The sequence below is a fragment of the Labeo rohita genome, chromosome 9, assembly GCF_022985175.1.
Source record: "Labeo rohita strain BAU-BD-2019 chromosome 9, IGBB_LRoh.1.0, whole genome shotgun sequence".
NCBI lineage: Eukaryota > Metazoa > Chordata > Actinopteri > Cypriniformes > Cyprinidae > Labeo > Labeo rohita.
In genome coordinates this window covers 14,494,885-14,522,359 of record NC_066877.1, presented here as the reverse complement: position 1 = coordinate 14,522,359, position 27,475 = coordinate 14,494,885, and the positions used below count along the sequence as shown (strand labels likewise).

At 36.2% G+C, this 27,475-nt stretch overlaps 1 protein-coding gene across 6 annotated transcripts; it reads right to left on the bottom strand.

Annotated features, from left to right (window-relative positions):
- arhgef7a (Rho guanine nucleotide exchange factor (GEF) 7a) lies at window positions 1-27,475 on the bottom strand. 6 transcript variants are annotated; one of them, XM_051119623.1, is made up of 22 exons: window positions 24,743-27,475; window positions 20,157-20,240; window positions 15,178-15,262; window positions 14,778-14,926; window positions 13,121-13,322; window positions 12,937-13,025; window positions 12,657-12,751; window positions 12,168-12,263; window positions 10,280-10,402; window positions 10,058-10,196; window positions 9,920-9,979; window positions 9,645-9,791; window positions 8,786-8,872; window positions 8,541-8,619; window positions 8,303-8,442; window positions 6,257-6,478; window positions 5,483-5,576; window positions 5,314-5,403; window positions 4,733-4,903; window positions 2,231-2,330; window positions 2,047-2,101; window positions 1-1,948 (listed from the first exon to the last, which is right to left on the bottom strand). In XM_051119623.1, the coding sequence occupies exons 1-22, from the start codon at window positions 24,905-24,907 to the stop codon at window positions 1,826-1,828; spliced, it is 2,595 nt and encodes an 864-aa protein (XP_050975580.1). In that variant the 5' UTR covers window positions 24,908-27,475; the 3' UTR covers window positions 1-1,825. The 6 variants fall into 6 exon arrangements, with proteins under 6 accessions (XP_050975580.1, XP_050975581.1, XP_050975576.1 ...); XM_051119624.1 differs by having other exon boundaries at window positions 14,793-14,926; XM_051119619.1 differs by lacking the exon at window positions 4,733-4,903.

Below are 27,475 nucleotides of genomic sequence, written 5' to 3'. Positions count from 1 at the left end.
GAAGCAAATAAACAACTGTCTTTATTTACAGAATTAATTTACATTAACATGAGGCTGAGGTAAAGTACACTAAATAAATATCCAACATGAATTCAGAGGCTATTCTATTAGTGTTGTGTAAGAGCTGTAGGAATAAATTTCAAGTACAGTAATACGTCACAGACAGTAAAGTCCATAAATAAGAGTTTGGCTTGTATTTTGGTCACACTAAAATGTATACAGACATAATTCGGATGATTAAAAAAAATAATCCAGATATAATGAATATCATAATATTAAACTCCTGTCACAGCTTGAATTACAATGGCACCTAAAATGTACTAAATATACTGACATTTAAGCATCATGTCTCGCATTCAACATACAGCGTGACATTTGCAATGTATGCACTTTCTGTGTTAAATTAATGATTCATTTGTAAACAATTAAGTGGAATGAAATAGTTCCCGGTACCACATCATGGAAATATTCACAGATTCAACATCAGAGAGCATCTGAATAAAAGTTATTTAAAAATGAAACTTAACAGTAAAATATTAAGATCTCTTAAACCTTTGTAATGACAAAGGCAATTTAGAAAAATCCCAACTATCTGTGGGATGCGAAGGCTGAGGTACTGTCTATCTCAACACCTTAACATCAGGTGAAAGACAAAGTCGTCAGGGACATTCACAGGTTACACTAATGCCACCCGATGAGATCTAACTACGACTTCAAGCAAGCAAGTCACGTAAGGATTGTTTAGATATAAATTAGTGGTTTTAAATCTGATTGATTTAAAAATCTGATTGGTGTAGATGCACTAACAGATCATCTTTTAGAGTTTGAACATCAGAATGAGCCATATAAGGTCAAATACACTACCAGTCAAAAGTTTTTGAATGGTAAGATATTTAATGTTTTTTAAAAGAAGTCTCTTCTGCTCACCAAGCCTGCATTTATTTGATCCAAAATACAGCAAAAGCAGTAATATTGTGAAAGATTTTTACTATTTAAAATAACTGCTTTCTATTTGAATAGATTTTAAAGTGTAATTTATTTTGTAATAAAAGCTACATTTTCAGCATCATTACTCCAGTCTTCAGTGTCACATGATCCTTCAGAAATCATTCTAATATTCTGATTTGCTGTTCAAGGAACATGTTTTTATTATCATTATCAATATTTAAAAGAGTTAAGTAAATTGTTTCTGGATTCTTTGATTATTTAAAATATAATGCTTTTGTAACATTATACACTATACTATTCCAAAGCTTGGAGTCAGTATTTATTTTTTTTTTTTTTATAGAAATTAATACTTTTATTTAGCAAGGATGATTTAAATTGATCAACAGTGATGATAAAGACATTTATAATGTCACAACAGATTTTGACTTTGGATAAATGCTGTTCTTTTGAACGGCTTTTAACATAATAATATTAATAAAAACGCTTTTTGAGCAGCAAATCAGAATATTACAATGATTTCTAAAGGATCATGTGGCTGGAGTAATGATGGTGAAAATTCAGCTTTGAAATCACAGGAATAATTTCCATTTTAAATGTAGTCAAACAGAAAACATATTTTAAATATTTCAAATTGTACTGTTTTGCTGTACTTTGGATCACATAAATGCAGGCTTGGTGATCAGAAGAGACTTCTTTAAAAAAACATTAAAAATGTTACCGTTCAAAAACTTTTGATTGGTAGTGTATGTAACATTGTTAATACAGACTCGTACCCACGAACATCAAAGATGGTTTACATTATAATCTGAACATTGTGGTTCCCAGTCATTTTAACCACTAATGTAAAAGAACAAAATCTAAGGGAGCAACACTGATATCATAAATTGGTCTCATCCCAAGAAGGATCGTTTATATTCTTCAACATTTTTCTAACTACCCTCTCCAGATCTTTCCGTGCTCTCTGTTCTTCCTCCAGGGATTTCTTCATTTTTTTATAGTCCTGTTAGAATGGTAAAATCATGTAAGCAGGAAACAGAATATATTAAGTATTGTTTTTCTATGAATTTAAATATTAAGAAAAACTTCCCTGACACTTACCTGTTTAAGTTCTTGTACCTCATCTCTCAAAGCATAAACAACATCCACAAGGCTCCTAGAAAACATTGAATATCAAATATGTCAGGAAATATTTTTTTAATGCATACTGAATCTTGTAGCTCTATTTAGTCTTGTAGCTCTATCATAAACCCTGTTCTGGGAATGGACAAATATGCAGTCTTACTTCTCCTCCAGAAGAGTCTGACCGTTACTCTTCAACTCTTCTACATTGAACTTCTCCTCCCCAGGAACTATCAGTGCTGGACTGGCATCTTTCCACTGTCCTGTTTCAAAAGAGAAGCCCCGCAGATTGATTTCAGGAGGTTTGGTGAAGTTGGACTCATTGACTAGGTCAGTACAAGACCACTGTGCCTCAAAAAAAATGGTTTGGACTGGATCAAACTTACACAGGACTGTGCGTGAGTGAGACAGGAGTTAGTCATGCAGAGAGGGATCATCCAAAAAAACTAAAAGCATTCAAAAACCAGAGGAGCAAGGGTTTCCTGAAGGGTGGTAAAACTAAAGTTTCCTCAATCACAAAACAAAACCCTGAACAAAACAAGACAGAACAAAGCAAAGCAAAGCAAAACAACGAAAAACAAAACCCCATTAAACTAAAAGGATAAACAAGACAGAACAAAGCAAAACAAAACAAGACAAAACAAAAAAATGCAAAACCCCATTAAATGAAAATAAGGAGTAAACAAAAAAAAACTAATCAAACAAAAACATTTTTTTTTGTAAGAGATCAACAAAACAAAAAACAAAAGGCCACAAAACAAAAAACAAAGCAAAACCCCATTAAATGAAAATAAGTAAAAAATTAATATCAAATCAAACAAAAACAAAACTTTTTGTTGTAAGAGATCATTTTGTGAAAGAATAAACAAGACAGAAAAAAGCAAAAAAAAACAATAATAAAAAATAAAACAAAACCCCATTAAATTAAAAAAAAAAAAAAAACCCATCAAATCAAACAAAAACAAAACTTTTTGGTTGTAAGAGATCATTTTGTGAAAGGATAAACAAAAGACAAAACAAAAAGCAAAGCAAAGCAAAACCCCATTAAATGAAAATAGGTAAAAAAATAACATCAAATCAAACAAAAACAAAACTTTTTGTTGTAAGAGACCATTTTGTGAAAGGATAAATAAAACAAGACAAAACAAAACAAAACAAAAGCAAAGCAAGACCCCATTAAATGAAAATAAGTAAATTATAAAAAAAAAAAACATCAAATCAAACAAAAACAAAACTTTTTGTTGTAAGAGATCATTTTGTAAAAGGATAAACAGAACAAGACAAAACAAAACAAAAGCAAAGCAAAACCCCATTAAACTAAAATAAGTAAATTATTAAAAAATAACATCAAATCAAAAAAGAAAAAAAAAAACTTTTTGTCATAAGAGATCATTTTGTGAAAGGATAAACATACTGTACAAAACAACCCAAGATTTATTCAAAATGTATATTACAATGTTTGTGGTATTTTGTCATATATTCGACTCTGCATATATATAACAAACACTTAATTTCAAACCACGTAAACATCACTGAAGTATCTCTGTTGAACGGTTTTAAGAATATCTGAATGAAACGACCGACAAAAAGGTAGTAAATTCATATTTTCTTCTTGTTCATTTTTTTTTTTTAACCACAGAATAGAACTTGGTCACAAGAAATCACATAACATGAGGAATTATACTCTTTGTCATTGAAATAATTGGCAAGTCGATTTTCTCGTTTTGTCTCATAAACACGTCATACATAAAAGAGGAAAAGCATCAAACACTGAGGCTTTGACAGAGTCTCGAATGAACGGTGAAGAACTCTTGACTACTGACCATCCACACACCTGATTTGAATGGATTCTAATAGAATTTAAACCAACATTAAATTCAACATTTGTTTTGTAAACTTCCATACTTTTTCACCATAGACACCACTATAAACTTACATGTTAGATACAAGCATACAAAAAGTCCAAAATCATTCAAAATACATTTACAAATTGAAAATAAATACATTTATGTCACATAAGTATGAACCAAAAGTCCCCAGTAATACTGTCCGTGGTGCCATCTGAGAACCATAATTATGAATTTCTCTCATTCGTGAAGCTCTCCTCGTTTCAACAGAGCGGCATCTAATGTTCACATTCAGTAAACAAAGTCCAAGTTAATACCACACATTTCAGATGAATGACAATACTCTAATATTTACAGACACATTAAGAGATTTTAGCGTCTTTTTTTCTTTTACAGCAGAACCTGTCCTTGTTGCCTTCGGAGTGCATCGTACCTTCAACAGCGTTAATAATTAAATACATCTGGGAATGAGGGAATGAAAACATCATTTTTTAAAGGACACTTAAATAAATATCAAATGCGAGACAAATAAAAAAAAACTGAGTTAAGTGAGGTTGGTGGTTTCAGGGGGAGTTGGAGTCAAGATGTCAAGGCAACAGGGAACTGCTTTGGGAAAGTGCATATATATGCAGAAAACGATGATCAAGGGTGTGATTAATACAACACTAAAAAATAAATAAATAAAAATGAATAAAATAAATACGCATTACAGTGACGGATCATTAAATAAATAAATAGTTTCAAATAAATATCAAGTCACTTGAAATAAGAGGAGTGAGGGGGAGTTTAGTTTTGGTGGGAGATGTAGGAGCTCTTACGGGAAACAGAGCCCATCCTGTAACTGTGGGCCGTCCATATACTGTCATAGTCAGAGTCCTCTGAGAGGTCCGAGGTGGCCTCGGGCCTTGAGATACTGCTACGGCGGCCCAGAGAGTCCACACTGGATTGATCCAAAACGTGGTTATGCATGAGATCAGTGCCTTGCCATGCTGAAGAGGGCGTCCGGTCGCAGATGATGAATGAAGGGAGGGAGAATTGCAAATGGAAAGGGAATAAAACAAGGGGGGCCGAACAAAGAATGGACGAGGGTTGTGCAACCACACAGATGGGAGAACCAGTCATACCCCGAGAGAGTAAATGAGTTTCATAAATAAATAAAATGATGTGTAAAGATGTCAAAATTAAAATATGGGGAGGAAGGGGTCATGAGAAATAAATGAACATTAAGTATGATGAGGAAAAAACAGAGAGGATATTGTTATAAGAGATCCCAGAATAATTTTGTTAAGATCAACAGACTTTAGTTTATTTCTATGTTACACATAGAAGAGCAGATATGAATGAGGAATGTCTTAGAGGAAGCGAGGCGGAGGTGAACAGGCTCGCGTAGGAGACTTACTTGAGTTCAGAGTCTGTCTGGTTTTGGCACTCGTGCAGTAGGCCTCGATCACTTTCAGGATCTGAGCATCTTCCTCCAAAGCTACAGTACCTGCACAGGTCAGACGTTATGTCAGACGCGTGATCTTTCAGAAACTCTAAATATCAGTAACAGTATAATCCAGACATACTCTTCCTCAGTGCAAACTCCTCATCGGACGGCTTCCTCTCCGGCTTCCTCTTGGGCAGCAGCTTTTTCATAGTCTTGGGGCTTTTACTGAGGTCCTGAAAGAGGGACGCAGAAAAAGGTAAAAGCTGAAACTTACAGAGCCATAAGAGAGTATATATAAATATGTGACCCTGGTAGCACAAGTATATTTGTAGCAATAGCCAACAATACATTGTAGAAGCCAAAATTATTCATTTTTCTTTTATGCCAAAAATCATTAGGATGTTAAGTAAAGATCATTTTTCATGAAGATTTTTGTAAATTTCCTACTGTAAATATATCAAAACTAATTTTTGATTAGTAATATGCATTTCTAAGAACTTCATTTGGACAACTTTAAAGGCCATTTTCTCAATATTTTGATTTTTTTTTTTTGCACCCTCAGATTCCAGATTTTTATCTAGTTGTGTCTCGGCCAAATATTGTCCTACCCCAACAAATCAATGGAAAGCTTATCAGCTTTCAGATGATGTATAAATCTCAATTTTTAAAAATTAACCCTCATGACTGGTTTTGTGGTTCAGGGACACATATGTCATTTAGTTAAAGAGTTGTTTTAATTAGTGTTCACATATTAGTATCAAAAAAAAAAAAAAAAAAAAACAGTAACTACAATATCAAAAGAAATAACTAACAAGCATGATTTTTGCACTATATTGTACTACATTTAATAATACATTTTAACAAAGTTGTTATCTGAAATCCACTATGCTGCTTTAATCGAAGGCCTAAATACCTCTTTATAGCAGAGAGCAGCTGAGGGTCTGAGTGGGGGTGCTGGACGCAAGCAGCTCAGGCTCCAGGGCTTCTGGGTTTTGGGGGGCTCCAGGGGGCCCCACATCATGGTGCTGTGAGGGGCCCCATGAGAAGAGGGATGTGGTAAGGTGTGGTAGGCAGGAGCAACTGTTAGTCCTCGGCTTTCTGCATGTCTGGACGGCGTCAGCGGGTGAGACGGGAGCTGGAAGGATAAAATTTAAGTTGAGCTTTAAGTTGAAGATAATGGACCTGTCATATTTCAACCCTAAATAAATAAATATTTGTGTTAGATTTTGTAAAGCTCTTTATGTCTGTTTTACAAAGTGTGTGTAGTTTTTACTTTCTTAGTAAAGCTGTTTGTACATAGCTATTAAAGGAGAAGTCCATTTCCAAGACAAAGATTCACATATAATGTACTCACCCCTTGTCATCAAAGATGTTCATGTCTTTCTTTCTTCAGTGGTAAAGAAATTATGTTTTTTTGAGGAAAACATTTTAAGATTTTTCTCCATATATTGGACTGGTATGATGCCCCGATTTTGAACTTCCAAAATGTAGTTTAAATGCGGCTTCAAACGATCCCAAATGTGGCTGTAAACGATCCCAGCCGAGAAAGAAGGCTCTTATCTAGAAACAATCGATTATTTTTATTTTAAAAAAAATATACAATTTAAATACTTTTTAATCTCAAACGCTCGTCTTGTCTTACTCTCGTTGAACTCTGTGTATTCTGACTCAAGACAGTTAGGGTATGTCGAAAAACTCCAATCGTATTTTCTCCCTCAACTTCAAAAATTATTTCAAAATCATCCTACATCGCTGCAGAAGTTCCGACCCAGTCTTTGCAACGTGAACATGCAAAGAAGATCAAACACCCTTAACAAAAAAGGTAAAACAGCAATATAGAACGATTTCGAAGTTGAGGGAGAACATGAGATGGGAGTTTTTCAACATACCCTAACTGTCATGAACCAGAACAAAAACAGTCCAGCCAAAGTAAGACAAGACAAGCGTTTGGCATTAAAAAGTATATAGATTGTATTATTTCTATTAAAATAATTGATCGTTACGCTAGATAAGACCCTTCTTTCTCAGTTTACTCATTTTACAACTGCATTTGGGATCGTTTAAAGCTGCATTTAAACTGAATTTTGGAAGTTCAAACTCGGGGCACCATATCAGTCCATTATATGGAGAAAAAATGCTGAAATGTTTTCCTCAAAAAACTATTTCTTTACGACTGAAGAAAGAAAGACATGAACATCTTGGATGACAAGAGAGTGAGTAAATTATTGCCATACCAGCGGATGACGTAGGTCAAATGCGAACGCAGAAAAATATCCATATTTTAAAAATTTCTAAACCATAATCTCTAGCGTTCGCTAGCTGTTGTATGTGAGTTCAAAAGAGAGTGGCGTTCTAGCAGATGACGTAGGTGTAGCATAAGCATATGCTAGTAAAAATATGCTCGTTTTATTTACAACAAACAAAATCCAGTCTCCTCTTAGCTTACATCATTATCGTCCAACATTTTTCATTACAAATCGTTGTTTTGTACTTCTAATTCATGACCAGTGTTTTGTTTTGCTCTGTCCACTGTTCTTCCACATTTGTCATTAGGTTTGCCTACGACCTACGTCATCCGCTGGAACACCACTCTCTCATCAACGCGCGTATGACAGTTAGAAGATTACAAAAACACATTGATTCACTCCAGAAGGCCTTTAATAATCCCCCGGAGCCGTGTGGAGCACTTTTTATGATGGACTTATTTTTTTGGACTTCAAAATCTTAAACCCCATTCACTGCTATTATAAAACCTGGAAGAGCCAGGACATTTTTTAATACTCTGAATGTATTCATCTGAAAGAAAAAAGTCACATACATCTAGGATGGTTTGAGGATGAATAAATCATGGGGTAATATTAAGTTTTGGATGAGCTATCTCTTTAATATCTATATTTATAAATATTTAAATACCATATGTGTGGGTTTTCTAAGATGTGATGTTAAACAGGTGACTCACCGTGTGGCAGGGAACAGTGAGGGGTTTCATGCTTGGAGCCGCCATGGTGGTGTGCTTGGTCTGTCGGTTCAGATGCTCAAGCCAGTCCTGCAGATCTTGTTTGTTACAGCAGACCACCTGAAGTCTCTCAAACATGCTTCCTGTTGGATAGACATAGAAACAGAGTCGATGAATGACTAAGAATGAACAAAAACACTCGACTGTGTCCTGAACATTAAAGATGTGAGTTTGTCCTTACCTGAGAGTTCAAAAGCATTTTTATGACTTTCACAGTCTTCTAATGGGGTCACCGTCATACCACTTAAAGGTAGCTTGCCCTGAGAGAAACAAAGCAGACGTTTTCTCTTTGTGCTAGAGCCGCAAGTGCCATTTTAATGTTTCGAAAAGCTGTAGTTTGAGTGGATTTTAGGGAATTGTGGAGCGAGGACAGTGAGAATTATTTGGCCGTGTAGTAATCAGCTCTGACAGCAGCTGCTTTCTGACCTGGTAGATGAAGCCACTCATCCTTGGACTGGCAGACAGGATGAGCAAAACATGAGGAAACAGCAGAAGGTAGCGTTCATGCTTATCCTAAGAAGAAAAAAAAAAGGAAAAAATCTACATAAAAAAAAATATCCTGCCACATAGCCATTATAACTGTAGGACTGAAATCACAGTGAAAAACTAATGCATTTTTATCAATATGAATCAGCAATAGGTCTTTTTGAAATGTTATTTACTGCATTCATGCTGTTATTTAGTTTTTTCCATGAATGGTGTCCATGACTAATGACAACTTATATTCAATTCTGAGCCTTAAATATCTCATTTTAACCGTTAAAAGGGTTCACCCACTGCATAAACACATCACTACTTACTGTAACCTTATTATTAATGAAAATTATACAATTATGTCATGGTACTCTTGTGAACATGCATTGAAGAATGACAGGGACAAGAAGAAATGGTTGAACAGAGTTGTTACTTTTGTTTTCTGTGTGCATGAGAAGTATTCTCGTAGCTTCATAAAATTAGGGTTGAACCACTGATGTCACGTGGACTATTTTAATCGATGTCCTTACTACTTTTCTGGGCCTTGAACATGTCAGTTGTGTTGCTGTATATGCAGGGTCAGAAAGCTCTCAAATTTCATCAAAAAAATGAATTTGTGTTTTGGAGACGAACAAAGGTCTTACAGGTTTAGAACGACATGAAAGTGAGTAATTAATGACAGAATTTTCATTTTTGGGTGAACTACTCCTTTGATGACTAATATTGGTCAAACAGTCAAATAGCCACACCCCAAATTCACACTATTAAGGAAGAAAATGTTCATCAGGTGTATCAGCTATTGAGATCTCACCTCACAGCCGTGGTTCTGGACCAAGGCCTGACTCATATACAGCACTGAACCCAGGGTCTTAATGTCTTCCCCCTCCCACAGGCGAATCGTCTCAGTCAGGATCTGAAGCTCGAGCTCCTTGCGCTTCCGCACCTCCTGACATTGTGCCTGTAACCACGGCAACACAATACGTTAAGAAGGCTGGTTGCCATGGGAATGATCCACACCTAACTGCAGCAGCAAAGCCACGGGACACCAGTCTGCTTTAGCATGCTAACTAGGCGCTTAACACTCACAGATAGATTCTTGAAAGCCGTCATACATTTCTGAATTTCAGTCCTGTCCGGGTGACCCTCCTGAAGGGGAAAGAAGACAGTGTCACCAACCATTAAAACCTCAACAGAAAGCACATAAGCTCAATCTCTCTCTTCTACCTCCATGTGTCTCTCTAGTTCTTTCAGTAATGTGGGATATTTGTCCAGTCTCATGAAGGGTTTGCTGAGGCCAGAGGTCAGAGTGAGAATGCCTGGTGTCGATGCACCCCTCCCCTCCATGAACTCCCCAAGCTCCTCACTGCAGGGACGGAAATGAGAAGTTATCACCAGTTATCAGTGGAGAGGTTTTCTGTGAAATCAAGACACAGTAGGGTGGTGTACCTGTGATCGGTGAGAATACTGACTGCTGATGGGTGGTTGGAGCAGTAAGACACGTACAGAGACCTCATCTGGGGCATGAGATTCAGAAAGAACCCTCCCACTTTCTGCTGCAGCTCTGGAAGCCTTAATCACACAACATTGTGAAGAGTTATTACACAAATACTGTGCTAATATTCTTCAAATAATCTATCTACAATTCTTCCAGACCTATCCACCTTATTCTTCATTAGCCGCTTAAGGGAAATGACGACAATAACAACAAGAATAAGTGCAGGAAACAGTAAAACTGCTTGCACTACAAACCAGTGTGTTCATAACTAAAATAATATATTAAAATAACATTAAGGCACACCAATTTGCAATATCACGCAGCAAAACAAGTTGTTTTGTACAGCTAAAAATAGCTGGACGTGGATGAGCCTGGAAGCCACACCCATAAAATTTAAGAATGGCCGTGCCCGCTTTTACAATGAGGTGGATACTCCTAAGTAGGATATAAATCTATATTCCCAATATTACCAACACATTCTGCACTTAATTAATCCCAAACATCTTAAATTTACCTTCTCCAATTATTTTGTAGATACACTACCATTGGAGTCAGTAGGATGTTTTTGAAAAAAAGAAATGAATACTTTTAATCAGAAAGAATGCATTAAATTGCTAAAAAGTGGCAGCAAAGACATTTTAATGTTACAAAAGATTTCCATTTTAAATGCATGCTGTTATTTTAAAACTTCTTTTTAATCAAAGAATCCTAAAAATGCATTCTGCAAAAAATGCCATTTATAATCAATGAATTTTAGTATGAATTTTAATATATTCAAATAGAAAACACTTATTTTAAATTGCAACATCTCACAATTTTACTGTATTTCTGATCTAAATAAGCCTTTGTGAGCATTCTTTGTGAGACTTCTTTCAAAAACATTAAAAAAAAAATCTCACTGACCCCAAATTTTTTAATGGTAGCATACTTTGTCTTCATTTTGATATACATTTTTGTGTTTTGCAAACAGGACTCAACATGGTCTGGTCAGCCCAGCTATTTTTTTTTAATAACATAATAATATAAAGTTAATTTTATTACATTTCATTTTTATTTATGTACATGTATTATTTTATATGTATTTTTATTTTTATGTACATGTATTATTTTATATGTAGCAGTATGTTTTTATTCTTCCATCTTAGACAAATATATGTAACACTTAACAAGGTGTCATTTGTAAACATTAGTTAATGTATTAACAAACAAGAACTAACAATGAACAATTACACTAATTGTTAATCTTTCTTAATGTTGGTTAATAAAAGTCCTTCGTTGTTTGTTCATGTTAGTTCAGGTTAGCTCACAGTGCATTAACTAATGTTAACAAACACAACTTACGATTTTAATAATGCTGAAATTAGATTATTAAATGCTGTAAAAGTATTGTTCATTCTTAGTTTATGTTAACCAATGTTAACTAACGAACCTTATTGTAAAGCATTACCAAATATATGTATATTTTGCATCTCAGACTAAATTTTCTGCAAAAAAAATAATATTAAATTTACTTAAATGTGCGCAATTCACTTTCTCTAACAGGTATAAATACATAAACAGCTTTGCTGGAAACTCAGTTAGCTTTATCCAAACTCATTAAAGGATTTACCACTAGAGGTCAGTGTAAACATTAGTAACCTCTAGTGGTACTCAAATCCTTTTAATGGACCTCAGGTTACTGCCCAGGTCTATTTTCATCATCTAGGAGTCGAAACCTGATACATTTGATTGAGTCTCAGTTTCACTAAGTGCTTCGGCCCTCCTGTCGTAAATTACTCAGGGGCTAATAAGAGAGGGGCCGGGAATCACACGGCTGCTCACGGTTAGAATAATACTCACTTGGTACAGTCCTCCAGTGACTGGACCAGAGTCTGCTGGAAAGTGCTGATTTCCTCCAAGTTCCCGAGAATGACACTTACATCTGATGTGCTCAGTCTATGAGAAACAATGAGAACTGTGAATCAGGATTTAAACATTAATTCATTGAAATGACAAGACAACTATAGGTGGATGTGGGCGTGGTGTGGGATTCGACCACGATGCAGGCACGTCTGTCTCCTGCTCGGATCGAGTCGATCCTCACAGCAGTCAAGAGAGTGAGAGTAGGCCGGTCACTCACTGTCAAACAGTTCCAGAAACTGTTGGGTCTGATGACAGGGCATGACTACTTTTTTTTTTTTTTAAATAAATTACACTTTATTAACACATCAAACACAATAGCCATAATCAGAGAACACAGAATAAGGGTGAATTTTAAAACTAAACTGTATGTCCTTCATATATTTTATTGGTTGTGAGTTTTTTCAAGGGAAAAGCAAAGCTTTTTACTTTTCTGTCATCTGTAGAGGTCTCAGGTAGTTGGTCAAAAGAATCTGGAGCTCTTTTGAATACTCTGTTTCAGTTTCTAAAATGTTCTGTAGCACCTGGAGACAAACAAACAAACAGCAGCTATTTTTAGATGAGATGTTTTTAACACAATGATTACAAATCAGCAGTGCTCATTCACAAATCAACCAAGGCTGATTACCGTTTGTGCGCAATGCCTCCAGAATCAAGCAAATCAACCTGGTGATCCTTAAAATAGGATAACTGATTGAAATGTGCTTACCAGGTTGTAGTAGGTTTTACTGATGGCTGTGGTATCAAAACCTTTGGGAGGGCTTTTAAGAGTTCCAGATTTAGGGGACACTTGTTTGTCTGTAAAGACATAAAGTGTTCTAATAACGGTGCACTGTGGATCAAAATAAGACTGTTTATGTATTTATAATGATCCACAGCAAACAGACACTTACCAGAACCTTTAACCTCTCTGACATAATTGCTTGGAAACCAGCCTGTCTTGCCGTTGAGGGATCCTTCCCACCAACCCCCTTCTTCTGTGCGAGTAACACTGATGATGTCACCCTTGCTGAAAGAGAGCTCGTCCTCATTGGTCTGCTGGAAGTTGAAGCGAGCTTTAACCACTAACTGAGCGTTACTGTTCTCCGTCATGTCCTATAAGAGAGAGAAAGTGCTTATGTTTACATGCAGCCTCATAGTGTGTTAACAAGTACCAAATATCAAAACTGACCCATTTATATGAATTAATATGTTTGCACAAGACTTTTCTTGAGATTTTCTGGACAACATCAGATGAAAGATATCTTTCGAATTCACAAGCTTCTCATTACTATGGAAAGACTAACAGCAAATGCTGCTCTTCTCATACACAAAAATGTTGTGTTCAAATTTTGGGATCAGTAAGATTTTTTTTTAAGAAATTAGGATTGATCAGAAGTGACAGTAAAGACTTTTGGAATGTTACAAAGGACTTCTATTTTGAATAAAAGCTGTCCTTTTAAACTTTCTATTCATCAAAGAGTCCTGAATTTTTTTTTAAATATATTAAAAATATTAAAAGGTTACTCCACCCCAAAATGAAAATTTTGTCATTAATCACTTACCCCCATGTCGTTCCAAACCCGCAAAAGCTTTGTTCATCTTCTGAACACAATTTGAGATATTTTGGATGAAAACGGGAAAACCAGAAAAATTGTACGAAGCTACGAGAATACTTTTTGTACGCAAAGAAAACAAAAATAACTTAATATAACAATTCATCTCCTCCGTGTCACAGTAGCGCCATTTTGGAGAGTATCCACTGGACGCAAACAGTGTACCCTGTAGTGTGTCAGCCACACCACACGGATAGGTTTCCTACAATTATTTACGCTTTGATTCGAATGAAAACAGGGTCCTCGCGTGACACACCCAGCGGATACTCTCCAAAATGGCGAAGGAGACGAATTGTTATTTTTGTTTTCTTTCCATACAAAAAGTATTCTCGTAGCTATGTAAAATTATGGTTGAACCACTGATGGCAGATAGACTATTTTGATGACATCTTTCATACTGTTCTGGGCCTTGACAGTGTTATTTACTGGGCAGTCAATGGGACAGTCACAAACCTCCCGGTTTTAATCCAAAATATCTTAAATTATGTTCCCAAGATGAACAAAGCTTTTACAGGTTTGGAATGACATGGGGGTAAGTGGTTAATGACAAAATTTTCATTTTGGGGTGGAGCAACCCTTTAAGCAGCACAGCTGTTTTCAACATTGATGATAAGAGTTTTTTGAGCACCAAATCAGCATATTAGAATCATTTCTGAAGGCTTCTGAAGATTGGAATAATGACTGCTGAGAATTCAGCTTTACATCACAAGGATAAATTATATTTTAAAATATATTCAGATAGCAAATGTTATTTGAAATTGTAATAATATTGTACAATATTACTGTTTTTACTGTATTTATAATCAAACAAATTCAGCCTGGGTGAGTATAAGAGACTTCTTTCAAAACATTTTTAAAATCTTATTGACCCCTAACTTTACTAATGCAGTAATGTTAAGCACATATAAATGAATATTTTCACTGAGATCCACTGATGCTGGTTAAGTGTTCTCACCCCAGTGTTACTCACAAGGCTGCGGAACTGGTTATGGAGCAATTTAGAAGATCGGCCCAGTGAAGACTGGGAGGCCAGTGATTCGAAGGACTTGATCCGGTGGGCAGAAGAGTGACGGGTACATACAGAGTCACTTCCTATGCCAATATCTACACCAACAAAGAGAACGCAGACATGAAAAATAACCAACGGGAACTGTTGTTCCGTTCTGTTGTAATCTGTTACAGTGTCAGACACTATAAGAAAAGCACATTAGCAACTTTGAACATATTTGAAACTGTTGGTAACACTGTGATTATGGGCCTTTTTTTTTTTTTTTTATAATAATTATGTTTTTAAAAATGACTCTGTTTGCATCGTGTAAATCTAAATAGGGATAATGCTAGAAAGATACACTTACCTGCAGTCACTTTATTAAGGGCAACCAGTGTAGTGAGGACTCTGCTGAAGTTGTGGCCCTGAAACAGGTCACCAGCCTCAAAAGGCTACAGAGAGAGAAAACATTATATAACATCATTAATCTAGACCACCTACATGTCAGTTCAAAACATGAGAGAACCATATAGGACTCTACTCTACTCCATATAGGAACCTATTTTTTAATCACTTAAAGCTTGTGGGAAATATTTCTAGTCATACACACTATTTAAGCCAAGCACACACTTTAATTACAAAGGCAATGTAGATTTAGATAAATAGAAAATACATCAACATTGTACTCCAATACACAATATCAAAGAACAAGGTAAAATGTAGTTAAAAGCTTTATTTTTTTTAATTTATATGCACCAATATATCAAAACTGATGAAACCATAAATACCAAATTTACTCATGTATATATTTTATAAAGATATTTCAATTTATTAAAAATGCTTGCCGAGGATTGCAAAACTAGCCTAAAGATATGAGGCTTCCAAAAAAGTAATGGATTCACAATATGCCAGCAAAACTGGTGAATATGGTAAATATTTCATATATCCTGTTCAGACCTAGTATGCACAACGAAAGAGCCCACATTCAGCATCTGTGGAGACAATCATCAGTCATTCGTCGCGTGTGCCGTTTGGCCTCTGAGCAGGTGGTGTGGTTAGCTAGAGGTCACTGATGTCTCTTTGCTCATGAAGTGAGAAATCTGATTTGTTCAGCTCTACATGGTCTGTCCCGTGTTGCTTTTTGCCAGTATTATAACTGTTTGATTAACAGTTAGGTGTGATTCAATAGACAGTCAATAGACAGTGGCTGTGTGCATGTGAACTTCAGTAAGAGAAAATATCAGCTTCCGCTTTACTTTCCGCTCTGATTAGTTTATGCCCTGAGAGAAGCAAAAACAAGTGTGTGTGTTTGTGGAAGTGTATAAGCGGACAATGCATCATCTTGAGCGCTTTGCTTTTCAAAGTAATGCTGCTCCTTCAATGATTTACGAAATCACTGTAGGAATATGTAGGAAAATGATGCCCTACTTCTACAGCTAACATATAACTATATCCATCATAGGTTTTATAAAGGATATTCTTCTATGCTCTCCCACCACTATAATGTAATGGAAAGTGTGATTAGCATTTGTGGTTAAAAAGTACATACTTTTTTTTGTTTTTGTTTTTTTAGAAAATTACTCATCACTTCGCTAGATAAGACCCTTATTCCTCGGCTGCAATTTAGACATTTAAGTCCCTTACATGGAGAAAAATCCTTGAATGTTTTCCTTAAAAGTCTTAATTTCTATTCAACTGAAGAAAGACATGAGGACATAGGGCTGAGTAAATTATCAGGAAATTTTTATTCTGAAAGTGATCTAATCCTTTAATCATAAGTTACCCTGAAGACATTTATGATGTTACAAAATGCATTGTTTTAACTTTATGTCTATAAAAGAATTTTGAAAAGTGTGTCAAGATGGCCACAAAATAATAAAGCATCACAACTGATTTTAATTATTGACAATAAGAATCATATTTTAATCATTTTAAAATAATTTCTGAAGAATCATGTGACACTGAAGACTGATGTAATGTCTGAAATTATATACTACACTTTAAAATGTATTAAGAAAACATTTATTTTGAACTGTAATGCAATTTTACAAAATTACTTTTTGTCCTTTATTTTTTAACAAAAAAAGCACTGTTGGGGATCACAGGAGACTTTCAAAATCTTTCAAAATGTTACCAAGCCCAAAAACTTTTGACCATTACACTAATGATGTATGACACAATAAGAGCTATTGTGCTTTTAAAACATGACTCACTCAGTCATACACATTACAGTTTCAAGTGTTTATTAATGTGAAGGTGGACTTATTTATCAAACTTTATCATATCTATTGTCTTGCCTCTATACAGTTCCAAGATAAAGAAACACAAACATAAGGATTAATCAAAATCTTTCATATTTATAGCATAGAAACCACTAGATTACATAATTACGTATTTGACTATCGCTGTGCATTAGTATAATTTCAGCAAAAACAATATGATTTTGTCCCTACTGGGATGTGATCCCATTTAGAGTGAAAGCAAACATTAGCAACAGTGGGAGTAGCATGATAGAGTCTGAGCAAAATTTATGGCCAGACTGGAGATCTGAAAATGCCATCATGTAGTTAAGCTTGAGATCACATCATCACAGCTGAATGAGCTCAGTGCTTCACGGTGAAGGAGCTTCAGAATAGGCTGCTCATAATGCACAGTGAACTGGACACTGAACAGATTGGTGAAAATCGTGTAAACCACAAATTTGGAGCAAAGGGATACGCTTTCATCCAAAAGGTCACAGAATCTTGATTTAACAGAGAAAAAAAAAAAAGCAAAACAAACTCTCAGGCAATTAAAAAAGCCGTTCAATCGGGCCTAATTGTATCACACAAACTACAACTGAGGTCAAAAGTTTACTTACACCTTGCAGAATCTGCAAAATGTTAATTATTTTACCAAAATAATACACATACGCTTGATTCTTAATGCCGTGTTGTTACCTGAATGATCCACAGCTGTGTTGTTTTGTTTAGCAACAGTTGTTCATGAGTCCCTTGTTTGTCCTGAACAGTTAAACTGCCCAGTGTTCTTCAGAAAAATCCTTCAGGTCCCACAAATTCTTTGGTTTTTGAACATTTTTGTGTATATGAACACTTTTCTACAATGACTGTATGATTTTGAGATCCATCTTTTCAGACTCAGGACAACTGAGGGACTCATTTGCAACTACTACAGAAGGTACAAGTGCTCACAAACGCTTCCTTTTCAGAAGGAAAAACATTTCAAGAGCTGGGGGGTGGAAACTTTTGAACGGAATGAAGATATGTGCATTTTTCTTAGTTTGCCTAAATATCATATTTAAGTTTAATTTACCCTGATCTTCAAAATCAAAAAGTTTACACCCCCCGGTCCTTAATGCAGTGTTTGAACCTTCTGTAATTGCTGCAAATGAGTCCCTCAGTTGTCCTCAGTGTGAAAAGATTGATCTCAAAATCATACAGTCATTGTTAGAAAGGGTTCAAATACACTAAAATGCTGCAAAACCAAAGATTTAGTAGGACCTGAAGAATTTTTCTGAAGAACAGCAGGCAGTTTACCTGTTCACAACAAACAAGGGACTCATGAACAACTATCACTAAACAAAAAAAAACACAGCTGTGGATCATTCAGGTAACAACACAGTATTAAGAATCAAGTTTAAACATTTAAACAGGGTCACTTTTATAAATTAAACTATTATTTTCTCTTGTGAACTACATGTAAACATCTTTTGTGTGAAATATCTTGTTCAGGTCAGTACTAAATAAAAAATAACATGCATTTTGTATGATCCCTATATTTTGGTAAAATAATTAACATTTTGCAGATTCTGCAATGTGTATGTAAACTTTTGACCTCAACTTGTATATGTGGGGTTTGTCATCAAGGAAATATGCATACAAATCATGTGCTGGAGGCATGACAACAATAACATGTCCTCGCAACATCTGTGACAAGCGCTCACAGCTGTAATGTTTCACACATAAGACTAAAAATAAGTGTTTACTAACAGCTCATTTCTAATCCAAAAATTAGCACACTGTGATGGCTGGTGATGACAGCGTTGAACCCCAGTGGAGCCTTGGGCACTGCCAGGTCAACCAAAAACCTTTTAACAGGTCAGAGAGGAGCAAATTACTGTAACAGAGGTGCAACAGCAAACACAAAACCATATGAAAAAACTCGAAGCACAATAAAATAAAGAACAAACCTAATTCCACATAACGCAGAGGAGGTGTAAAGCAAAGCAAACTATATACAAATGTAAACAAACCCTGAGATAAATTAATTAACAGAATCTCCCGCAGAACAAACACTACTAGATGCACAACAGCACTCCAGGCACAGCATTAATCTCAAAGATGGAGTACTGATATCCACTGAACTTGAGAAAAGGGTATCTTTTGCCAAGATATTGTCAGTACTTGTTTAGATAACGCCTCACACATTATGCAGCTACCAAGAGCTCCATATGTGACGTGGGCCTCAACCTCACCACATCTAGATACACTTGACAATACATTAGCATCACCCTGAACCATCTGTTCCTTAATAAATGCGCATGATCAAAATCCCACTAGCCCTTTGTATGTTTTTCTGTCCACGTTTGTGACAAATTTTAACTGATCATTAAGTCTTTAATAGTGGACAGAAACAAATCGGTATAAAAAGGACAACTGATATAATCCAATAATATTTTCTTTTCTTTAATTTACATTAAAATACAATCAATACATAACCTAATACTAAACCTAGTTTTAGCCTACAATAGCACTGACAAACAAAACTCAATGCAAACAACATACTATAATATTACGCTTACTATACATACAGTATAAACCTAAAAAGGTCTATGCATTACATTTTGCCTTTATATTTTTGGAAAGAGGTCCCTCACAAGTGATCAACTGGGGGGAACTTGGAGTTAAAAAGTTGAAACACATTATGAAAGTCACTTTTGTTAAACTTAACCAAGCAAACAAAGCTTTAATCTATACCAGTGCTTCAAATTCATGCAGACTCAAATTAAACAGACACACTGTACATGAATGGACAAAGCAACACCATTCATAGAAGACACAGCCCTATTCTGTAACACACCAACTCGCCACAAAATATAAATATTTCACTGACAAAAATTACAAAAACAACACCCAAATAAACCCTACCGACATTTTCAAAAATTACCAAGCTTTTGTCCCATCAGACTGTGACAATGAATCGATGTGCACGGCATGATCTCACTCACATCGGTCCAAAGTTGCGTGTCCTCAGTCTACTGCATGTCTCTTTTGTTGATTGTTTTCATTGTGGCGCCAATGCAGCAACATACAGTAGAGTCAAAGGACCATAAACACACCAACTTACCTCGACGCGAAACACCGCGCAGCCTTTGAGAAACTCCGTGATGTTGCTCAAGCACTCGCTGTCGTTCTTGGGATCTTGATAGATCTGAGGGAAACGGGAAGAGCAGTTGAAAAGTGTGAACGCTTTGGGAGTGGAGGACTGCCTCGAGTATCCTGCATGAGAGTCCACGGGCTGACTGCCTGACTATAACCACATCCACACACACATCACGAAACAGATCTGCGATCTGCAGCACCGTGGAACTGGACAGCAGGAAGCGGGAGGAAGTGACGTTTGTAGATGGACGACGAACACAATGGGGCGAACGGGACGCGGTCAACACACCCCTGCTCTGGCGGGGGACATTAAAACGGATCCGTCAGTCAGAGCAGGTATTTGGGAGGTAACTGAGGAAAATGCAAATCAAAACATTATTACAGTAGTTGAAACGTTACGGTTCTGGTAGTGTATTTGTCGTTCTGTGAAGTTTTTTGTCTGTTCCGTCAGTTTCAAAATTGACAAAACTCCATTGTTAATGTCGGTGACTGAGTGTGTTGTGTACTGCAGCATAAAGGCACATGTTAACATGTTGTGAGCCGACCAACATACATTACAGAAAAGAAAACACGTGGTGGATTGGCTGTAAAATGTGTTTTGGGATGGAACCAGAAGGAATTCAGTAAATATATTATTTTATCACTGTAAAAATGAGAAAAATACTTGAGCCACCATTTGGGTTCTTGACGCGTCATTAATCGGCCATATTGGCGGCACCGAATGTAAACGGTGCCACTGAACCAAATGAAACTTGCATATTTTGCTGAATATTGCTGCTGAAAATGGTCAATTGTTGTTATGTTTTGGGCTGTACTAATTGGTCAGACTGGGAAAAGCATTTTGAGTGCTATAAACTGCCAAAAGTTATGACAAATCAAGGAGAAGAGTGCAAAAAACTGTCTGAGGAACGAAAGGTGTTTGTGGTTGGCTAAGCTTAACTAGAAATTCCAGGGCAAGAATCTTAACAACATTTATGTTTGTTTTTTATCATTTGTGACCCTGGACCACAAAACCAGTCATAAGGGTCCATTTTTTAAAATTGAGCTTTATACATCATCTGAAAGCTGAATAAATAAGCTTTCCATCGATGTATGGTTTGTTAGGATAGGACAATATTTGGCCGAGATACAACTATTTCAGTATATGGAATCTGATGGTCTAAAAAAATCAAAATATTGAGAAAATCGCCTTTAAAGTTTTCCAAATTAAGTTCTTTGCAAAGCATATTACTAATCAAAAATTAAGTTTTGATATATTTACAGTAGGAAATTTACAAAATATCTTCATGGAACATGATCTTTACTTGATTTCCTAATGATTTTGGCATAAATGAAAAATCTAGCATTTTGACCCATACAGTGTATTTTTGGCTATTGCTACAAATATACCCCAGCGACTTAAGACTGGTTTTGTGGTCCAGGGTCGTATTTGCAGTTAGGTAGGTGAAATATTAGGCTAATATACACCCCTTAACTTTAGTTTGTCAAAATATTGCGCCTTTTCCTGCTTAAGTCCTTCTCTATATGATTTAGCAGCTTCCACACAGTTTTTTTCCGTGGTTTAGACAGATTAAATTAGCAGAACAATGTATTCAGTGTACATTAACTGTACAATCCATGCTGTTGTTTATATCCGAGTATGGTCACGCATCCGGGTCACTGACCAAATCAATAAATGCAAACCCTCTACTGAAACCTTCTTGAGAATTAAACTAGCTTGTGTACTTAATGAACTTCAAAGATGTATTTCAAATGCCTCAAAGCCTTTTTCCTTTAATGGGGTTACTGGGGGTTACAGTTTTTTTTAAGTTCTTTCAGGAACTGCAGTGTGCTCCATTTTGTAAGTTCCCCAGAGACGTGTGCCTAGAGGTTCTCCAGAGGGTTCTGCCAGTGTGGCAATCTGTTTCTCATTTTCACACTTCAAAATTATCAGACTGGAATAAAGGGGGGTACAAGAAATCCTTGTACATTTTTTAATGGGAGGAGCCTGCCAACCCACTCATCCTTATCTGAAATAATCATTTTTAGTTACACATATAGCATCTCATTTCTCTTTCAGGGTGCCAATTCAGTTTCCCTAAATTGAATCGAATGCAAATAACAAATGTATTCTGTAGATTTTAACATGTACATGTGAAGTACAGTTTGATGTAAGGTTAAATCCATTTCATCAAATAATTTAAGAAGGGGTAGTTCACCAGAAGTTAAAATTCTGTTTACTCATGTCATTCCAAACCCATATGGCTTTCATTCACCTTTGAATCCCAAATGAAGATATTTGTATGAAACTGAGAGGTTTCTGTCCATTCAACCTGAAATTTTGATGGTTTAAAAAATTCAGATAGACATTATAAAAGAAATCCATATGAATCAAGAGATTTAATCTAAATCTACTGAAGAGACACCGTGTGCTTTGACGAAACCTCTCAAATTTCTCAGGTTTCATTAAAAATATCTTCATCTCCATTCTAAAAAATGGGTTTGGGACAACCTGAGGGTAAGTGATTGGTGACAGAATTTAAATTTTAGGTAAACATCTCTTTAACATAAAATATCTAATCTAAAACTGCAAAATGTCATTCTACATGTTGGCCAAACCTCAAATGCTTGTACTGTGCTAGTTGGATGGCATATAATGTAGGGTATAAAGTTATTCTTATGACAGCCAGATACATAGCTGATTTGCTGAGAGATGTTCAGGAATGAATGTATCAGCAAATCAAATCGCAATGTCAATAAAGCTTTCCTTCTTTGCAGTGTCATCCTATTAGGAGCTGAAAATGATACCTAAGACTACTGTAGCTAGGAAACCGATGCTTCATTTTAAGTCAGTGGGCCTAACAGCAGAAGCTAGCATATATTTACAAGCTGTTGTGAATTGTCAGGACGCCTTATGTCTGAACACCCTCATCTTTTCTTTAAAATATTTTCTATTATAGAGATACAAAATGGGGTAACGACTCTAGTAGTGGTAGTAACTGTCCATTGCAGGAGATAAATCTGCCTTATACATGAAAGCAAGTATCAAACAGACTTGTTCTCATTATTGCACAGAGCGTTTACCAGAAGAATTAAGTGCATAAGATAATTTTGTCAGATTTTGATAAAAATACTGTGACAGATATATGGGTCAAAACATAGTGTTCATGTGCTGATGACAATAAAAGAAGTGACATAAGTCACACAAGTAATATTTATCTATTTATTTTTATGTTGCATTAAATGACAGATGCATATAACAGGTTAGTTCTGTTGCACTCTGACTGATCACGTGGACAGTCCCAACAGAAACATAATACTTCTGCCTACACCATCTAAAAAGGTCAAGTAGACTAATATTTCTTTTTCCACTTTAAATATGCAAACTTTACTTTTCTACTTCCACATACCAGCATATACATCTGCTGTAAACATCCTATTGTTATGTTCACAGTAAGAGTGTGAAATTTGATAATCAAACCAGATGGAGCTTGAAAACAGGTTATTGCTGTCATAGACTGTTAGTCATTGTCAGAGCTGACCCTGAATATGAGTAATTTCTTAAAACGCACCCCCTCTGTATACACCAAACCAACAAGGACAGACACCATGCATTATTTATGGATACGGTGAACTGCTTTAGAAAACATGCTGGATATCATTATACCTGAGTGGTTATGTACTGCCTGTAATTATAGTAAAAATAAATATCTAATTTGAATTCTGTTCCCTCTGAGAGGCATATTAAAATCTTTATGCCTTTCATAGATTTGCATTTACCCTCAGGTATCTTGTTCAGTGGAATACATTGTTTTCATTCTGATACTATGAATTGCATTGTGTGGTTTAATGCTATACAGTTGCTGATTATTTCTGTGCTATTTAGTTGAGATAAGAAAATAACGTGTGTTAAACTGCAGTTGAATGCCATTTATTATGCATTCTCAGTTTGCATTGCATTGCAATGGAAAGAAGCAGTGGCTTATGGGAATAAAAAAAAAAAACACTGTTTCTTTAAATGAGAGCGCATCTGCTTTTTTGTCTGTTAACTGTCTATGGCGGCCCATTTCCAGTGTGAGCAATATAAGCAAGGTGCATATCTAACCTTGATAATACCTAACAGATTAATGCTATTCATACACAGCCATGTAATGCGATTTGCACGCGCTTATCCTCAGGTTTCCATAGCGTATACTAAGTAGGTTATCATTTGCATCTCGTATACAGCCATATACGTCAATATATATGCTTTACTGGTTTTCTATGAAATATGACAGTCGAATGCAAACATTCAGCTTAGTACAAATCTAACAATAAAATCGACGACTGCCAATGTTGTTGCCTGGAGCAACAGCAGCTCTAGCGCGCACTGAACGCCTCTACCGACCCGCTGACGCTGCTGCATGGGCAGCGTTTACATTCATACAGAGGATTAAACATCTGTTGTGACCTACAAAATATACGCTATATTTGCCACTTGTGTTATAATAAACATTCACGCGTATGTAGTGTGAAGATTACAGGAAAATGAACACTGAAACACGGTGCGCCAAAGGGAGGATGCGCGCTTACTTTATCAGTGGTGCCTGGACGCAGCCGCTCCAGCAACCTGCACAGGACGACCCCATCCTTTAGCGAAGACTGCAGAAATCCATCGGGGTCCGAAATGGTCTTTTTTGGTGATTCCAAAACCCCGAGAGTAATGAGCCAAGTAACCGTTTGCTCCGCCGGATTCATGGCCACACCAGCAAGGTCGACGCTCTCAGTATTGCGATTGTGATGGGGGGAAAATTAGGCTGTCTGTTATTAACCAGTCGTTGAACTGGGCACCATTTTCTCTCTAAAACGTGTTGTTTGAGGGATGGCGCATTATATGGCGCTCCATGGAGATGAGTAAGGCTATCGCTTCGCTCCCATTTCCTTTATTACGACAAGCTGTCAAACGCCTTTCACTGGAATACAGTCAGCGCACTAAACCTGCATCTTCCGGCAGATGACATCACAGCATAGACACAGCATATGTGACCAGTCGGCTTCGCATCCTGCTTTGCATGTGGACTGCATAGATCCACCTGCTCTTTGCATGACTAATATGTCGTAACAGAAACATCCAGTGTTCATTTGTTATTAGAGATTAGAGAGAAGGAGCTTTTGGTTAACGCCCTTAATAAACAGACATTGTGAAGTAGTTCTATACATTGTGAGAGTGTGAAAACATGGATATATATAGGGGGTTTTAAATATGCAGTCTTCAACCCTCCCGTTATTATGCAGGTTATAGGCTACTGCTGTTTTTATCAGACTAGTGTAATGCATATGTGGTCCGCAGGGTGGCGTCCTTTGACATGCTGAAGAACATCTTAAACCAGCCTAAAATGGTTTATTCATTTTGAGCTGGTTTTAGCTGGCCTTGCTGATTTCTCAGCCTCACCAGCTCACCAGACCCCAAAACCTATTTAACCATCAACTGATGAGAGTGGGAAACCAGTCTTTTATTTAAGCAAGGTAGTCAGTGTGTAAGGTACTTTGTATAATTTGTTGTTTTTCATTAGTCTGTTTTCTCTAGTCTTCATTGTCACATGATCGAAGAAATCGTCAAGAAACATTTCTTATGATTATCAATATTGAAATCAGTTGTTCTAATTAATATTTTTATTCAGGATCTAAAATTAGGAGATTTAAAATAGAAAACTTTTGTTACATTATAACTTTTAATCTTTACTTTTAATCAATTTAATGCATCATCATGTGTTTTGGACAGTGGTATTACTTATTTATTATCATGTGTGACTGCAATTACTAACATGAGAATTTCCCACAAGCCACCAAGCCTTATAAATGATTCTCACCCATCACCTCTCCCCCTCTAATCCCACCCACTAAACACTATGATAGCTTTCCATCCAAAGGCCATCTTCCTATTGCACAACTTAGACCTTAATCATACGTTATACAACTTGCACTACAAGTACTGAGAACATTGCACATACATCTCATTATATTGTTATGTTGATAAATGCATTGCCATTTCCATATCTTTTATATAAAAAACAGAGTACATACAGTGGAGATCAAAATTAGAGAGCAACCTATAATTTCTTAGTCCTATTTGAAGCTATCCTAACAGTATAAGAGTATAAGGGCAGTTTTTTAAGCATATTTCATAAATTAATTGTATTCTGAAGCGCGGTTAAAACAATTTAATTAGATATTTGAAAAAGAACTGATCAAAATTAGAGAAAACTCACAGATACTATACGTAATCTGGCATCTTCTGTCAATTTTTCTTTTAATATGACAAACTCTAATTAACTGGCAGCATTCCACCAATTTTCACTGAGACTGATGTGGGTCAGTGCAACTGAAACCCAGTGACAGGAGGTTGTCCAGATGAATGCCAAAGGGATGACACTTTCAGCCATTCCAAGAGAAGTTGGTTATTCCAAATCTGTGATTTCTCAAATATTGCAGATTTACAGTGACACTAATTCATTCAAGTCCCTCAAAAAGGCTCATCGTCCACGACAAATGCACCAGAAGACAGGATAATCCAGAGACTCTCAATAGGGAATCGGTTCAACACTGCAGCTGGAATTGCTTGCCAGTTAAGTGCTGAACAGCGTAAGGATCTGCCTCAGCATGTTTAAGAGAATTTGGGCTAAAAGTGCACTCTGTAGTGACCAAATCTCTCATCAGCAGAAAGAAACAAAAGGCTAAGCTCAACTTTGCTGAGAAGCAAGTTATGTGGAGAGAGGAGAACTGGTCCAAAGTTCACTTTAGTGATGAGAGCAAGTTTAATTTATTATTATTGATGGTAAACATTTTGTTTGGCATCAAACTGAGGAAAGTCTGAAGCACAAGTGCATAAGAACCAGTGAAAGGTGGAGGAAGAAGTGTCATGGTTTGGGGGATGTTTTCTGCAGCAGGAGTTGGGCCTCTTATATAGATACATGGCAGAGTGAATGCAAATGTTTATCAGAACCTTCTTTAACAACATGCAATTCCTTCTCTTCATTCATCTCCCAATCAGCCTGCAATTTCCATGCGGGACAATGCCCCTGTCACACTGCAAAACAGGTAAAGCAGTTCCTTAAAGCTAAGAATATTGAAATAATGAAATGGCCAGCCCAAAGTCCTGAACTAAACCAGACTAAAAAATCTCTGGAAGATCCTTGGCAATAAAGTTAGGGCCAAGAAAACTGTGCAGTGTAATAAATTAGTGGTGTCCTGCGGCCACAGATGTGCTGAAGTCATACAAGCAAAGGCCTCTACCCTTCTTACTAATTTCTGACTGCTGTAACCCTC